Source organism: Syngnathus leptorhynchus, chromosome 14 (assembly GCF_054491065.1).
Source record: "Syngnathus leptorhynchus isolate UIUO chromosome 14, UIUO_Slep, whole genome shotgun sequence".
NCBI classification, from domain to species: domain Eukaryota; kingdom Metazoa; phylum Chordata; class Actinopteri; order Syngnathiformes; family Syngnathidae; genus Syngnathus; species Syngnathus leptorhynchus.
The window spans coordinates 381,424-397,574 of NC_141208.1; the positions used below are offsets into that span (position 1 = coordinate 381,424).

A 16,151-nucleotide genomic window follows, 5' to 3' on the forward strand; every position below is an offset into this window, starting at 1 on the left:
ATGCGACATCATTTTAAGCGTGAGTGAACTTGACAAAGCTCCAGGCCGCATTACAAGAGAACTGACGTAAACATCAGGATGCGCTATTAGGTTGTGAAAAGACAACATGGTATAACTTACTTGCGGGCTAAGTTTAAAAATGGAAGTTTGCCTGAGCCTGCTATCTGCATTGTGAACAAGAAATGGGATGTATGAGAGGAAGACATCCAACATTTCCTCCGTGACACACGCTATTGTTCAAATAGCCCCGAGATTCATTCGGTAGGTGGGGAAAGTTAGGATGTAAATTAGCCCGTGAGAAGAGCCTAGATGACATATGTACTGCATATGCAGGTCAAATATTGACTTGATTCAATTCAACACTTGATGGGTGGGCAAGCACTCCAGAGACCTAATTACTGGTGTTAAAAAAATAAAAAGTACATTTTCCGCAAGTTCCAACTGGTATTATGTCATTGATCTATGATATTCTACATATGATATATATGTATCTATCTCATTTTGCTCAAACCGAATTTGAATCCAATTAAGCGTGCATTCATTCATTCACTGATGTACGTACTCAAATGCCTTTCAAGCACAGACGAAGTGAGTGCGAAGTGTAAACTAACATTCATTGACTCCCACTTCACCCTCCTTTCCGTCCTCCACTGTTCACAAAACAAAGTCGTGTCGTGCACGTAGGTGGAAGAATTTGTTTAACCCCGTTCACCCCCTCGGGATTCCCTGGCAGTCTGTGTTCATTCAACTCCTAAGGGATCTAAGTAGGATCTTTTGCACGGAGGTCAGTCTGTATTCTTTGTGCCTGCCTATCTTGCCCATTTGCTCTGTACGCAGCGGCTGGCTTTGTGTCTGGCTAATGGAGCACAAGAGGGAGGGAGGGAGGGTTAGGGTTACTTTTTGGTCACAGCGTTTTATGGCACTGGGATCATAGCGAGCGGGTGGCTATTTATGGCACACGGCGTGTTGTCATGAGACAAGCAGACGACGCTCGTGGTCTAATTTGGGACTGTTCACTTCTGTAAAGCTCCAGAAGTGGAAGATTCTGCATGGCTGCTGGACATTTCTGATGTTTTGGGGTTCGGACAGAAAGTGAAGGGGCATGGGTTAAGAGAAATGGAGTGATGGGTTGATGAAAACAACAGATCTCTGCCTAATCCTTTTGTGTCCACTGTGTTAATCCGTCCGTCCGTCCGTCCGAGCACAGCCCACCCCACCGCCCCAAATTGTATAGCAGGCATTCCCACCGCACAAACAATCAAACATGTTGTGCAAAAAAAAAAAAAAAAAAAAACACGTCCCCCAGACAGTCTGCTACAGTTCATGCAACTCCGGTTCAACTCTGCCTGCTTTAATCCCGTTCACATCCTTGGCCGGCGGGAACCAGACTCTCATTTGCATGTCTTACTTTGTTTGCATAGGCAAACACATTTGAAGGCCGCACCGAGCCGTATGCCAGCGTGTGCATGCCGCAAAGCCAAATTGCGCTTTTAGCCCTTTGTTTGGCTTCTGTTTTTGTTTTGCCTGTTGTGAGTGTAACAAATGCACTTACAGGTTTGCAGCAAAGTATTTTTGTGTCTCCGTCTTGTTTACGAGCTGTAAAGGAGAAGGGGTGCGGGTGTCGACGGAGGATGGGGTGAGGGAGGGGGTGGAGGCAGTGGTTGCCAGGGGGGAAGAGGAGGTTGAGTCTAATGAGGTCACGCCCTGGCAACCGATTGGCTCCTCCTACTCTGCTCCCCATCTCTCCACTCAGAGAATCGCCCCCTCCAAAACTCTCCCTCCCCCTTCCGACAAGGAGAGCTCTCCATGGTGCTGAAAACAGAAAAACACATTTGAGCTCCAGTTACAGTACGAGCGAAATGCACACAGCACTCAAGAGAGGAAACATAAAACCGGGAAAAGCGACGCGCGTGCGAGTGCGCCTAATCAGCAGCTGAAGGCACCTAGTGAGAGGAAATGCTTTTAAGAAGGGACGAGAGGTGGAGAGGATGACGTTGTGACGGAAGGTGGCTACAGTAAGCGGTGGGCGTGTTCTTGTTTTGATCTATCACTGGGAAGCCCGGTGTCATCTGTTCCGGCACAGACCTGACAGTTCAGACCTGCGAGGACCAGCCGGAACGTTGGAAAAGCACATCTCTGGGTGACGACTCCTTTCACCGTGTGTCACAATGCGGGAGATTTTGGACCAAAGGAATTGATGTGAAATTCAAAGACTTCAAAGGCTGGAAGTATTTTGAGGGGTCAGCGCGTGTATGTGTCATGCTCACAGCGGCGGCGGAGGTGACGGCGGCGGCGGCGGCGGCGGCGGTCTGCAGCTCCACTGCGTCCTTCTCTAGCATGTGCTGATGTGCGGAGCGGTAAAGCCGGCACCTGGCAAGGAGCTTGGCACCATCGGATCTCCCCTTTTCCCGCCTGTTCCCGGGGAGGCTGGAGCGTGGGGTCTTGCACTCAATGGCCCAGTTCCTCTTGATCAACAGCTTCATCCCGGGTCACCGGGACTCCACTTAGCAAGCCGAGCCTTTGGACCGTACGATGGATGGATTTCTCTGTGGATTTAAGGGGAATAGTGCACTGGTGCTGCAGCAAAGGTCAGAGTGCGTACTGGATGTGCCTGGTGAAGACAGAAGATTTACTGGTGAACAAACCAGCAGGGACGCAAGACTACTGTAAGTATTCCCGCAACTCTTTTGAATAAATGCAAAATAGCACACATCGGGGCGCCGCTAGTTGAGCGGTGCGAGCGCATCCACAATGTCTGGCAATCTTTTTGACCTTGTGTCTGCAAAATATCCACGCTGGTCTTGTCCTGTCACGCGGTTGCCTGGTAACACAAAGCGTGTGCCACTTTGAGTTACAAAGTGCACATCTGTGTTCCAACTGTTGCAGTCACTGTCAACTGGGGCACAGTGATGGGCAGGCACAACCACCAGTATAGGAAAGAGAGAGAGAGAGAGAGAGAGAGAGAGAGAGAGAGCATGCATCAAGTGAAAGAGACAGAGCAGAGCGGGCAGGGGCGGGGGTTGCACTGAGGTAAATGGGTTGTCCAATTGACAGGTTTTATGGAGATGAGCAAATAAGAATAGCATTTTACATTGATGAGTTATGGGAGGGCAATCCAATGGGAAAGGCTGGGCTGATGAAAAACAGTGTGATAAACAAGCCCAGTTGGGCGCAGAGTGCTGCTGCCGCTGCTGCTGCTGCAGGCTTACGGGGATTAAGCAGACAGGCTTAATTCAGCTCCAGCAACTGTGCCTTACCTAGCGCTGCATCCTTCACACATTGAACCCGTGCACTTTTCTCCTTTGAAATCCTGCTCGTCAGCGATAAGACAAGGAAAAGGGTGGAAAACATCTCAGCAGATTTAGGGCTTGCTTTGGTGACCTGGTTTGCACCCTGAGATGCCGACCGCTGTGCCAAAAAGTGTAAACGTGTCGCAGCAATCAGGTAAAGCCAATGACCTCGTGGCCACGCTGGATTCATTCATAGGTAGACGGATGATGAAGTTGGCCAGACAATGCTCGGCCTCCCAATTGGCTTTGCAATCTCCATCTGGCTGCCCTCCAAGCAGCATACCCACACACACACACACACACACACACACACACTGACCCCTCCCCATGCACATTCAGTGGTTCTCTCACACGTAAACAAGCATGAGTCTTAGGCTCATCTGAAAATACTGACCTACATAATAAAAGCATGCATGAGCTGTCTTCTTCCCCGCCGACCTCTCCGAATTCACACACTCGGGTTCATACTGCGAACTGTCAACGTCCTCGTTAGCCCCTGCCCGCTTCGTCTCGGATGCCAAATGGCTGCAAACAAGTGAGAAAAATGAGAGGCAGAGATTTGGGAGTTTTTTTTCCACACTATGTCGCAATGCACATCACTGCTGCTGTCAGTAATGGTCTTTTATAGCAAGAAACAACTCGGGTGCAGACTATTTTTAGACATCAAACGCAAGACGATTGCGCGAGCATGCAAAACCACGCCACTGCAGTCCAGTAAAAATGAATCCGTGCGGCTGCTCCCAGGAGTATTACGTTTTCTCATCGGAGCCCACCACACGTTATTTATTTATTTATTTATTTTTACAAATGAAAGCTCTTTTTTTTTTTTTTTTGTTGTAACGACGGCGTGGTCAATTTCAGCCCACTTGGAAAAGCAACAAGCCAAATGGGAGACTTGGTTCGGCAGTTTACTGTGTCTACCGCATGGATGTACGTACATGTCACATGATCTTGAAGGATGGGGAACGGACATGATGCAAAGCTCATTAGTAGCACGAACCTTCTTCGGCAAGCGTGAGAAATCTTAACAACAAGCAAGTCTATAAATAGCTCATCTTACGATGACCTTGAAAAACGAATATTGAAATCACCACTAATCGCTTCCTTGTTTTCTGTTTCCAGTGGGATCATTTGAAGAATGATGAGCTCCAAGGAAGGGGAAACTATCCGCTTCTTCCAGTATGTCGAGGAGAATGGACTGAAAGCTTACAACGGCCTGCTGGCTCAGAACCTGGACCACGCCAGGAATGAGAAGAATAGGCTGTACCTGCAGGAGAAAAACGACAAGAAGAGAAAGCAGGAGGAAGCCATAAGGAGGTAGGAAGATGATTGGAATAAAGTCATCGTATTACTTCTGAAGAGGTCAAACGGTCTTGGGTTCGCTGGGAAGAAGTTGGAAGAAGTGGGCCAAGTGGCCAGCCGGACGCAGGGTCCCTGTGGCGCAGGCACTTTGCCACATTTGGACCATTGCGAGTACAGACTATGCCCACCGGTGGCACCCATCGTCTATGGAGGATAATTAGTTTTTCACTTTTAGATTTATTTAGGACTTGGATTGAGGTCATCACTGCTCCATGCTTTTAGTATTAAGAAAGGAAGGGTGGGCCATCACATGAAGTTTTTAGGATGCCGTCAGTTGAGACTTGTCGTCCTGAGGGCAAACCGAATTGGGACGAGAGGGTTTATTTTACTTTGCAACCTCTTTCGTGTATATGTGCACACTAACCCAAAAAACTCATCTTGTGGGGCAGGATAGGGAACACACAGTCATTGAGGATGACAGATCAGACACTGTATTATCGTTTTGAAATCATCCCAGCTACGAGGAGAGCACATGGACAATCGTTGGCCGCTCTTTAAATGCCCAAAACACCACAAGACTCTAGAGGACAAGAGTTTAAAATTTGGATTTTTTTTAATGAGCCATATACGTAGGTCCATTAAATGACCACAATGTCTCCATCCTCCGAATGAGAGACCGAAGTCTCGTGAGCAAGCTCGCCCCTCGCGTGCAAATATGACTGCATCTGTGTGCACGAGCGTGAGCAAAACAGAGACATTATCAGCGTGAGAGAAAAGATAGGAAGCGTGTGGGAGGAAAAAAAAAAAAAAAAAAAACTTTCAAGAGTAAGGAGGAGGAGGCAAGTGAGCGGGGTGAAGAGAGAGAAAAATGGAGTGATTAAATGTGAGCACCATTGCAGGAGATGTGTTTCTGCCTGGTGACAGCTGGAACAGCCGACGGCCAATCAGATCAACACGTTAGCGTTGAGTTAGGCCGGCCTTCCTGCCTTCGCCATTCTATATGGCTTTAATATATTCTCTTTTATTATCACAGTCATGCGAAGAAACTAAAACGGATATTTTTAAATATACATAGTTTCTCTATTTGGGTGCACCCTTCAAAAATAAATATGAGTAACTGCTATTTGGTCTGGGGAAAAAAAAAGTCATGAAATGAGGAACACGTGACTTCATTTCCAAAAAATATTGGCCAGTAAAAGAAATATTTTTGTGTTTGTAAATCAAGTAAATATGACAAACCTAAAGGAAAAGAAAAACTGCTGCGAACTATAGTCCATTTTCTTGATGTAGGTATTAGTTTTTTAAGGGCTGGACCAGTAATCAAAAGTTATAACTATGATCTTGAGTATAAAAAAAAAAAAAAAAAGCTCTACAAACACTGATTGGTATAAATAAATATCTTAGCAGACACAGACAAGCATAAATTGCTTTGATTTGTTTTTTTACAATTCAGTCATGCAGAGCTGGCATATGTGAGAGAATTTCCCAAATAATGAACACACTGCAATTCGTTAAAACAAGATCAACTTTTCAAATCGATCCACCTCGTCAATCTGCGCATATGCCAGACGGGTGCACGTGTGCTTTATTATTATCGCTTACTTCTGTATCTTGTTTCTATGGGTACGGCGTTGCTAGGCAGATTAGAGCTGGGACCAGACCTCGCTGCATGTGGACCTTCTGTGCAGCAGCTGGTGGCGTGGCAGGGCAGGGCAGGGCAGGGCAGGGCAGGGAAGAAGAGGGGGGCGCTAATAAGCAAATCACACACCCAGGGGTTTCACTAAACACATGAAAACATGCAAATGTCAATTCATATCATTTGAACGGCCCCATTTATTTTTAGAGGAAATACAAACTCCCCGATCTTCTTGTGAAGCTCATTTGCATACGCCACTCAGAACGCTCCTTTTAGGCCATTTATAAGGGTTGATTGGGAGTGTGGCGATGGGTCGCTCACTGCCACGGCGTCGTTCTCAGTGTGAGCGGCACCGGTCCTATCCGGAATTGAAAATCGAATCAACGGCTTGCCCTGACAGATAAGCACTTTTCGAGGGGGCAATAGGACAGCTGTTAACATTGATGTAACACTTCTGTGACGTGTGCAGAAATGCAATGGTGAGAGGGAGGGAGCAAGAGAGGGAGAGAGCGAGAAATATGCCATGATGATTATGCACTGTTGTTAGGACTGTTCTATTATTGCTGTCCACCAACAGGAAAAGCCGGGAGCGCGAACACGGACGCGAGGATTTGAACTGGATGTCGTGTGATGTAATGTCATGTCATGTCATACAGTACAGTGAAGTGCTTGTTTGTGGTTTTGCTATTGACAAATTCACACGTATCCAAATGTTTTTCCTGTGAAACCTATCCTTGGCTATTTGATGAAAACAATACAAATTATGGAGTGGCATTTCTCTCCTTCAAAATACAAAATAAATTTTTTCTCTGTATTTTGGGGAGGCTGGAACGAACGGATAGCATGACCAAGATTTCAATGAGGAATGATGATTGCTTGAGTTTCGAGCGTGATCACAGAATACATTCATAATGCCATGGCTTTTGCACGTACTGTAGGTCATTGAAACAGCATCTCCTTGTCACCTTTGTGTAGGACCGGGGAGGACATAGCAACAGAAGGCAAGCACTTACGTATGGGCTCCATCACCATGCCAGAGCCGCAGGAACGCTTGCCCATGCCCCATCCGCACGCTCTGGCCTGCGGGCAGGGCTTCTCCGTGCGCTCCCAGTCCCTCCACTCCGTGGGCGGCAGCAGTGGGGGCGGAGACGAAGAGGCGGGGAGCCCGACCTCCAGGAAGCAGCCCCCGCCCAAGCCCAGGAGGGACCCGGCCACCAAACTGAGCATGTCGTCCGAAGCGGTGGACCACAGCCCCGCGTCCGCCTGCCGTGGAGACAGATGTGATGGTGAGTGACGGTGGCACTTCACACCAAAGCGCCGTGCTATATTTAGCACCTCTCCGAGGTGCCCTCCTCAACCCTGCTTCTCCGACAATGACGTGAGGTGCCGCCAGTCGATCAGATTTAACCATTGCATCCAGATGCCTCATGTAAAGAAGTAGCTCTTCTACACCAAGTGCCATTCAATAAAAGGCCCAAGTCAAGATTCTATGGACAAAAGTCCAGAACTGGAAGGCAACACCAAAAACTGTTCTTTAAGTTAAGTTAAGAACGATCATGGTTTTAGCCCAGCAGATGGATGTGTGCACTCGTCCGGCTCATGCTTTTCTTAGCTGCACGCTCATCTGTCAAATGGGCAAAAGGATCTTGACATTTCCGTGACCTTGTTTAAAAACTGTTACATAGCTTCAGGCAAATGGCCAATTAAGGCCAAAACATTTCTTTTCCGGTTCCAAACTGGCAAGTTGAAATGTAGCGATGGCATCATTGAGATCTTGCCTGCAGCAATCAGTCAGTCTGTTTGGGCAGAATAAACATAGCATGCTCATTTGGCCATGGATCAAAACAAGGCCGTCATTATAGGAGGCTCAGCATCCTGGAAGCTCTCGTGGAGACGAGAAGTAATCATTCATCTTCAGAAATGTTTTCCCCAAACAGCCTTTTGCAGAGAGCAATCCTTTATTCGATTGTTCAGACTGCGAGAGCAAACTCAAACAGGTTGCTGAGGTCCATTTCAGTTGAGATGCATGACTGCCAATGTGATGTGAAGGGTCTCGCCCAGCTTGGCTGAGATTGGTGGGGATGTCCGCGTGTGCGCACAGATCTTCCTGGGCACCACGGCAACCATCCTACAGAAAGAAGACCCCTCCCTCGCCCGGCCAATCACATCATCCCTGCTCAGCGCAGACCAATGGCTCTGCAGAGATGCAGAAGTCTGAGGCAGTGCAGCCAATGACGGCGTAGCTGTGGGGGTGTTCCCAGCTAAGCGTGCACTGTAGCAGGAAGGGGAGGAGCTCGGGAGAGTAGAATTCATTCAGGAGGAGCGAATGACCTAGATTTGGTTTCCCCCTAGGATGGGGGTACGGGGTTACCACAGGGGGAGGGCGGTAAGGAAAAAGAGCAATGGAGGGAGAGGAGAAGGGACAGGAAGGGGGATCTGTCACGAGCGCTAGCTACTGAAAATGATCCACCGGGCAAAGCTGCTCGTGCAAAATTGCAGCTGCTGATGGAGGAGAATGCACGCACGCACGCACATGCAACAACCTCATCCCACATCGAAAGGCATCCATCATCCACTGCAATTCTGGAAAATAGTGATGCCGTAAGACACTTAAGTGGCGCAAAAATGTGCCTTTATGGACAACTCCTAATGTTGTTCCTCTATCTATGCCAGCAACGTACAGAAAAAAAGACGTCCTCTTCCAGTAGATTCCGAGTCAATTTCTCAGTCAACATTTTTGTCCAGTGGGATTTTGCTACCGGAAAGGACGTGCTCTTAGGCCAACTCTTAGGATGAGGCAATCAGGAAACAACAGTCTTAGAGGAATTTCATCATTACCACACGGGAATTGTTGTTTTTTTTGTATCTTTTCGTTACAATCAACGTTGCCTTCGTAATAACAGCGACCTTTGCCAATGTCGCTTTATTTCTTCGTTTCCAAAGGGACTACATTTGGAGTCCATCCCCAAAACCAAAAGAGTACTGTACATCCACACATCCATTTTCTCCAGCCCTTGTTCTCAAATGGGTCGCAGATGAGCTGGAGTCTATCTTAGTTGAAACGGGCAACACGCAATACCCGCTGCCCTAATTTCCATCCGACAATGTTTGCGCATGTGTCAGTCCTGCACGCAGCGCGTGTGTCAGTATGCTGGTGAGTCATACAGTTATGGGAAGTGTAGTGTATGCGTGTGTCTGGGCCATCTGCTGTCTGAATTATTAAAGGCACAAAATTTGCAGCTTGAAACATTTCAGCCATGATCTGGGTCTGTCAGCGGAAGGGGGCGCATTTGATCAAAAACAAATCAGTACGTGACCTCCAAAGCCACGACCGACGACGGTTCGGTGGATGGAGTAACGTGCAACACTCTGAGGGGATGACGCGGTCTACTGCGCTAACGACATCTAAGCGCACCGCAGCACATGAAAAGAGATTCCCACTGCAATGCAATGCCACGTCACCGCATTCAAAAAGAAGCTCCACGGCGTGGTCGTGCGTGACCCAGATACTGCACTGGCGTACCGCATCCACTGCTGTATATGTGACCTAGAAACACGCATATGCCTCAACCATTGCCACGTATCTGACTCAAGATACTGCTCTTAGCCTTGCACATTGACACATTGACCTACATCTGACCCACTGAACCGCACCACGTGTTGCGGCGCATCATTCGAAAAATCGGACGGAAAATGAAAACAAACACAATAACTAACAATACTAACTGTTGAATGTAACTTGTGAGCTAACTTTTCAAATCAAAGGATCAGTCGAGTAACCAAGGTAGCCTGTTCGGAATTGTCACGGCATGACTGAGCGTCTCTCTCTTGGTCTCTCACAGTTCAAGGATGCAGTGAGGACTGCCGGCGGGTGCCACCGCCCAAACCCAAGAGGAACCCAAACACACAACTGAGCGTTTCCTTCGACGAGTCTTACATCAAAACTCACAGCGGTGGAGTGTGCCCGGCCAAAGCGCTCCACCGCACCTGCTCCCCGTGCGAGCGCAACGCCTCGCCGCCGCAGAGCGACGACAGCCCCGCCGACGACTGCGAGGACGAGCCCGTCTACATCGAAATGGGCGGGATCGACGTCGGGGCGCGAGAACTCTTGAAAAGCGAGGACGAGGAGCCTGGGGAGTCGGTGTACGAGGAGATGAAGTACCCCATGCTGGATGATATGGAGTACCGTACTGACCCGGTGGGGTGTCGCTCCGCATGTCCCACCCCTGCACCGTATGACCCCGAACCTCTCAGTCGATGCTCCACTCCGAGAAACATTCCTTTCTGTGACATTCCTGCTCCGTTTCCCAACTTACTTACTCACAGGCCTCCACTGCTGGTGTTCCCTCCAGCCCCGGCCCAATGCTCGCCCAATTCCGACGAGTCCCCCCTCACCCCGCTTGACGTTACCAAATTGCCAATGATGGAGAACCAACCTTATAGCAAATCGCCGACCTCTTCTGCCGAGCCACCCTCTTCGGCACACATCCGTCGAGAGCTGACGGCCACCCCGACCCTCACCGTTTCTGGCCGCTCCTCCGCACCTCCCCTGCCTTGTACGCTCTACAAATCATCCACCTCATCGTCCTACCAACGCAGCCACTCGGCGTGCCCGTCCCCGGTCAGCATGGGGCGCTGCCTCACCCCGTTGAGCCTCATGCGAACGCCGCCGTTCGACGCTCCGGTGCCGTTTCCGGGGGGTCTGCCGAGAAGCGCCTCGGCCACCCCTCACGGCAAAGGGTCACCGCCCCAAGATGGTGTGGCACGACTCCATGGCTCCATGCAGAATGTGTCGACGGGGCGTTCGCGGACGCCCACCAGCCCGCTGGATGAACTGACCAACCTGTTTACCACTGGCAGGAACATGCTGAAGAAAAACGCCAGTGGGAGGAAATCCAAAGAGCCCGGAGAAAGTAGTAAGTTCTTTCACACATTTCCCTGATGGGCAACGATCGTGGAAAATGGGCAGCAGGTCCCTGCAACTGCCCCATGACTTTACGCTGTCAGACAACATTTCTATGTTCTTTTCTTTTTCTAACCACAATTGGAGTACAAAAGACTTCATTCCTCCATCCGTCCATCCATTATCTGAACCGCTTATCGTCACGGGAGTCACCGGCCAAAAGAAATCGATAGATATGAAATTAACTGGAGGTTTCTTGTGTGATTGTTTTGATTGACCAAAAGAGCCCAAATATCTGCACCTCTACTCGACTCTTAGCAACTACAACATAGCAACAGAGGGAGGAGGAGAATTGCATTTCTTCTTTGCAGCTTCTCTCCCTCCGTGTAGAGCAGCCAATCGCAGTTCAGGACGTGTCGTTGCGCGACCGAGCAACACGCTCCTGATGTGCGTAGAGCGAGAGCACTCAACTCCAATCTAACACCTCATCAGAGCATTACAGATGCTCTTGTCTCTCCAATCACCGGATGGTCTACTTTGAGTTCCAGCCAATCAGAATGCTGCAGCAGCAGCTTTTACACTCGGCAGACATTCTGCACTTTATGGTGTCTCGTTCGACGTTGACATGAAAAGAACTAGAATTCACCATATTTCTGTCACGCGCATTTTCTTCTTCTGACAATATGTGGTCATTTCTAAATACTAGATGATGGAAAACATTGCATTTGCAAGAATGAATTGCCGTTGAGCTCTGCTGCTGTTTTCGAACCCCATATGCTCATTGAGCATAAGAGGCATTTTAAACGTATTTCGATTAGCCGCACAACACGCATGTGTGGGAGCTGTTGGCATCGATCCCAATGCACACATAAGATATAGATTGTATATATGACACATGCCTATTACGCAAGAGCCTATATAGGAAGCAGCGTACTCCCTTGCAATGTGCATTTGTGAGCCTTTGTGTTTCCACACTTGTACACACAAGGTGTGGAACTAGGGTAGTGTTCAGAAAGGATCCGAGTCCATCAAGAAGACATAAAAAGGGGGTTTCATAGTTTAGTGTTGAAAGATCAAAGGTCAAATAAGGCCACGCATGTATTGCAAATGTGCCACTACTATCATTACCAACATAAAGCCGACTACGATCGTCCTATTTTATTATAATTATTCAGGAACTGACTTTTTTCTTTGTACTGTATGTAGTTAGTGCCACCTTGAGGACAATTTATGGAATGCAGAAATGTGAACCAGCCTATTGTATTGATATTCTACCGGCGAATGCAGCATTATTGAAAAGATACAGTCCCAATCCTGGCAAATTTTATGAACATAGTTATTTGGGAACTTGCTTTGAAACTTTGTATGCAGTTAGTGCACATTTATTATAATGCAGCGATATGATCCAGATTATCCAACTTTATGTATTAATTGAGAAGTGAACCAGTCAGTGTGTTATTCAATGATTAGCGTCTCAAAAAACAATCCAATCAATTCAATCAATCAATCATGAATACCTTCTGTTTACAGCTGAGTCCAAAAGTAAGTCCCACCACGGTGAGTCCAAACGTGAAGGCAAGGAGCGGCACGGTCACAGCAAGGAATCCAAGCGAGACTCGAAGGAGCGCCACGGCAAAGAGTCCTCTCATCGCAGAGACAAAGACAGAGACAAAGACAGAGACAAAGACAGGGATAGATCCAACAACTTAGAGTCACTGTCCCACAGGCGCAACAGCAAAGACCGAAGCAACGCGGATGCAGCACTTGTCCGCAGGGACAGTCGGGAAGGCAGAGACCAAAGCTACAGCAGTGTGGAGCCCATTCCAGTCAGGTGGGATTCTAAAGAAAGGAGCTGCAGCTCCGTGGAACCCATTCCGTTGATAAGAAGAGACTCCAAAGATAGAGGGATTAACAATGGAGACCTGATGCCGAGCCGAGACAGTAAGGACAGGGCTCCGGGACACGGAACGGAGTCTTTGGTCAAACAGGAAAACAAAGACAGAGAGAGACTCCTCGATCAGGCGCCAGAGTTGCTACCCAGACAAGACAGCAAAGAGGGTGCTCGAAACGGTGGAGACTGCAGACACGACGGCAGAGAGCGACCGCTGGATCAGCCACCGGAGCTCGTACCCCGACAGGATAGCAGAGAGCGTGTGAGAAACGGGCTGGACTCAAAGCACGATAGCAGAGACAAGCCACCCGAGCTTCTGCCCCGACAGGAGAGCAAAGACAGATTTAGACCTGCTTCCGAATACAGGCATGATAGCAAAGACTATCGTCCTGATTTATTAGCCCGACAAGACAGCAAAGAGAGGGCGAGGAACGACATGGAGCACAGACACGAGGGCAGAATAGACCAGCCGCCTGAGATCCTTCCCAGACAAGAGGCACCCAGGAGGACCAGCAGCAGCAGCAGCAGCAGCAGCAAAGAAAGGTCAGGATTTGTCTCCGAATCAAAGCATGAGGGAAGAGAGAGAAACGTCCACAACGGAGACCTTCCACCACCTTTTCTACCAAGGCAGGACAGTAAAGATGTGAGCCGGACTGGCCTGGAAGTAAGACCAGACAGCAAGGACAGAAGTCCCAATGGCTCGGATCAGTTCCAGTATGATGGTAAACTCACAAAGAGCCCTACCGCGATGGAGTACAGGTGCGACAGCAAAGAAAGGGGACACAGATCTGACGGAACGCCACGACGAGAAAACAGAGCAAATCAGAGTACGGACCCGTCCAAAGCACAAGAGAGGAGCGGGAGCACAGTGTCGGGCCAGCATTCCTCCACCACCACGCCTACCCACCACAGCAGAACAACGGGGAGCCCTCCGATGACCGTGGGCAGCGCAAATGGTGAGGGTCCGTTGAGGCTATGCTATTGATGGGGTGCCGACCGGTGGGCTCGAAAAGCTTTCATCGAGGATGGAGCGGGGAGAAAAGTCAACGGCAGTACAATCGTGGTCTAATCCAAACGATATACCATTATCTGGGTATGCCTTGAAATCATTCCTGGTAAATCTTTCTAATATTTCTCCCCGTCTTTGTAGATATGAAAGCAGCGCCTAAATATGCCCGCTCGCCTTCCATGTCCGCTAACCCCTCCCCAATCGGGACGCCACAAAGGAGAGCGGCAGAGGCTCATCACAGCCAGGTAAGCAGATTTCAAATGTAGAATTAGTTGTTCATCCTAACATAAATCCAAGCAATTTGTTCAACTGTGTGAGGTACGTTCGACAAGAAAACACAAGATTTTCAGTTGACTTGACCTGCTAGCTTACCAAGCTGGTGCTTTCATACTTAGTGGCAGTGTCCATATTTAAAGATGCCTCATGTTGATACGCTGCCACTGCTCAGCAGATGCCCCAGATGCCGTGGATCTGCGGCGACACCACCATGCTGGAGCAGATTGAGAGGAAGCGAACGCTCTGCAAAGAAATCCGGTCCAGGCAACATCCTCAACTGCAGCGGTATCTGGAGAGGCCTCCTTCCGACAGGAGTGAGGATCGGCACCACCACGAGCGAAGTCAGTGCAAGCAAGAGAGTGCCCCGGTCCTCCCGGCTTGCGGGAAGAGCGGCGGGGCCAAAAAGATCCGTCCTCCTCCTTACCCAACACAGACAACTGTATTCTGGGACACTGCCATCTGACTCGATCCAAACACACCTCCCATCTGCCACCTAACCCAGAATGAGCCCCTTCCTCTCCCCTCCAGGGATCATCCAGACAAGCAACTAGAGCACCAGAAGGATGATGCTCTCTGATGTCAAAGGACAATGGTGTTACCGTAGCAATATTTCCGCTTGTTCAGGTTGTCATGTTTTCTTAACATCGCTGGTGGGTGATATTTGATATTTTTCTATTTCATGTGGCTGGATTCTTGTAATATAACGAGTAGAGTAGAGATTTGATGAATAGATATTTTCTAAATCAGATGGGGATTGAAGAGCATCCTAAATTATGTATAGCAGATGTAGATGCCATCTAACGTTGTCTTATTTCAGGATTTTTTTTTTTTTACGTTTTACCGATGACTTTGACCTTAAATACTCTATGAATAAGTTGTCCTGCGGTAGCATAACGTTTTTCTTTCGACCCAATAACTTGTGGGGCTTAAAAGCACTACTTAAGATGAATGATGTATTCAGTTTTGTCTTCAACTATTTGAAATGTTCACTCTTGTATTGTCAGTCGAGGAGTTGCGTCGACATTAGGGATGGGTTTCATCGATTAAGTGAGGAGAGAATTGTCGATTCGTCGTGTTTTGAAGCACTTAAGACAAAATGGAGTGCGCTCGGCGCTGCCGATTCAGTCGGTTAAGTTCTCATCGGAAAAAACGCAACATGGCAGCTATATGAAGTTGAGCACTGGCGGCATCATTTTTCACTGTAGTAATACAACACTGTCATCAAATCAACTTCAGAACAATCAGAAAAGGATTGTCCATTCCCATTGAAGGAAAAAAACTCTTTCCATAGTCGTCAAGGAAATGGAGTCAAATGCCCATCCCTAATGGACATGCCGTAGATTGCTATCCACGCCCACTTTCGCTCATTTCAAATGTACAACAGTCCCACTTTGGGGGAGAAGCAGAATTCTCAGTGCGCTTCAAATGGCGTATCATGGAAAGAGGGGGAAAAACCTTTGTCAGAGCGTGGTAGGATGAAATGTGATGATACCGGTAGTATTTAACCACACCAATATGGGTGGGTGCGTGACGTAGCAAATTAGAAAAGACATTATTAACAGTATGATTTCGAAAACCAGCCAAAGCCTGTTTTAAGCGAGAAACCGTGCGGTCGCACTTGGGATGGGTTGGTTATTCAAAATGGGCTTGGTGGCAATCCACTCAACGCCGGCGCCTTTACTTTGCCATGCACACTGCAAGTACCAGTACACAGTGTAAATACTTGATGCCAATAACCAGCCTGTACAATCAACACCTGAGCTTTTAGAACATGTCTTGATTTTACTGCAGATGATAATAGCCATATGCACTTGCTTAAGAAATACCTTTCAAGATGATGCTTA

The 16,151-nt window shown here is 48.3% G+C and overlaps 1 protein-coding gene across 1 annotated transcript; it reads left to right on the forward strand.

Annotated features, from left to right (window-relative positions):
* Window positions 1-2,520: 2,520 nt before the first annotated feature.
* nyap2b (neuronal tyrosine-phosphorylated phosphoinositide-3-kinase adaptor 2b) lies at window positions 2,521-14,770 on the forward strand. The gene is made up of 7 exons (XM_085930478.1): window positions 2,521-2,666; window positions 4,413-4,607; window positions 7,204-7,514; window positions 10,071-11,141; window positions 12,662-13,978; window positions 14,173-14,276; window positions 14,480-14,770. The coding sequence occupies exons 2-7, from the start codon at window positions 4,429-4,431 to the stop codon at window positions 14,768-14,770; spliced, it is 3,273 nt and encodes a 1,090-aa protein (XP_085786604.1). The 5' UTR covers window positions 2,521-2,666; window positions 4,413-4,428.
* The last annotated feature ends 1,381 nt before the right edge of the window (window positions 14,771-16,151 follow it).

Bases quoted from the DNA above. Each gene is read 5' to 3' on its own strand.
- nyap2b (XM_085930478.1), top strand. From the start codon at position 4,429: ATGATGAGCTCCAAGGAAGGGGAAACTATCCGCTTCTTCCAGTATGTC. The intron at 13,979-14,172 runs GTGAGGGTCCGT...CCGTCTTTGTAG, and splicing joins GACCGTGGGCAGCGCAAATG to ATATGAAAGCAGCGCCTAAA. The intron at 14,277-14,479 runs GTAAGCAGATTT...GCCACTGCTCAG, and splicing joins CAGAGGCTCATCACAGCCAG to CAGATGCCCCAGATGCCGTG.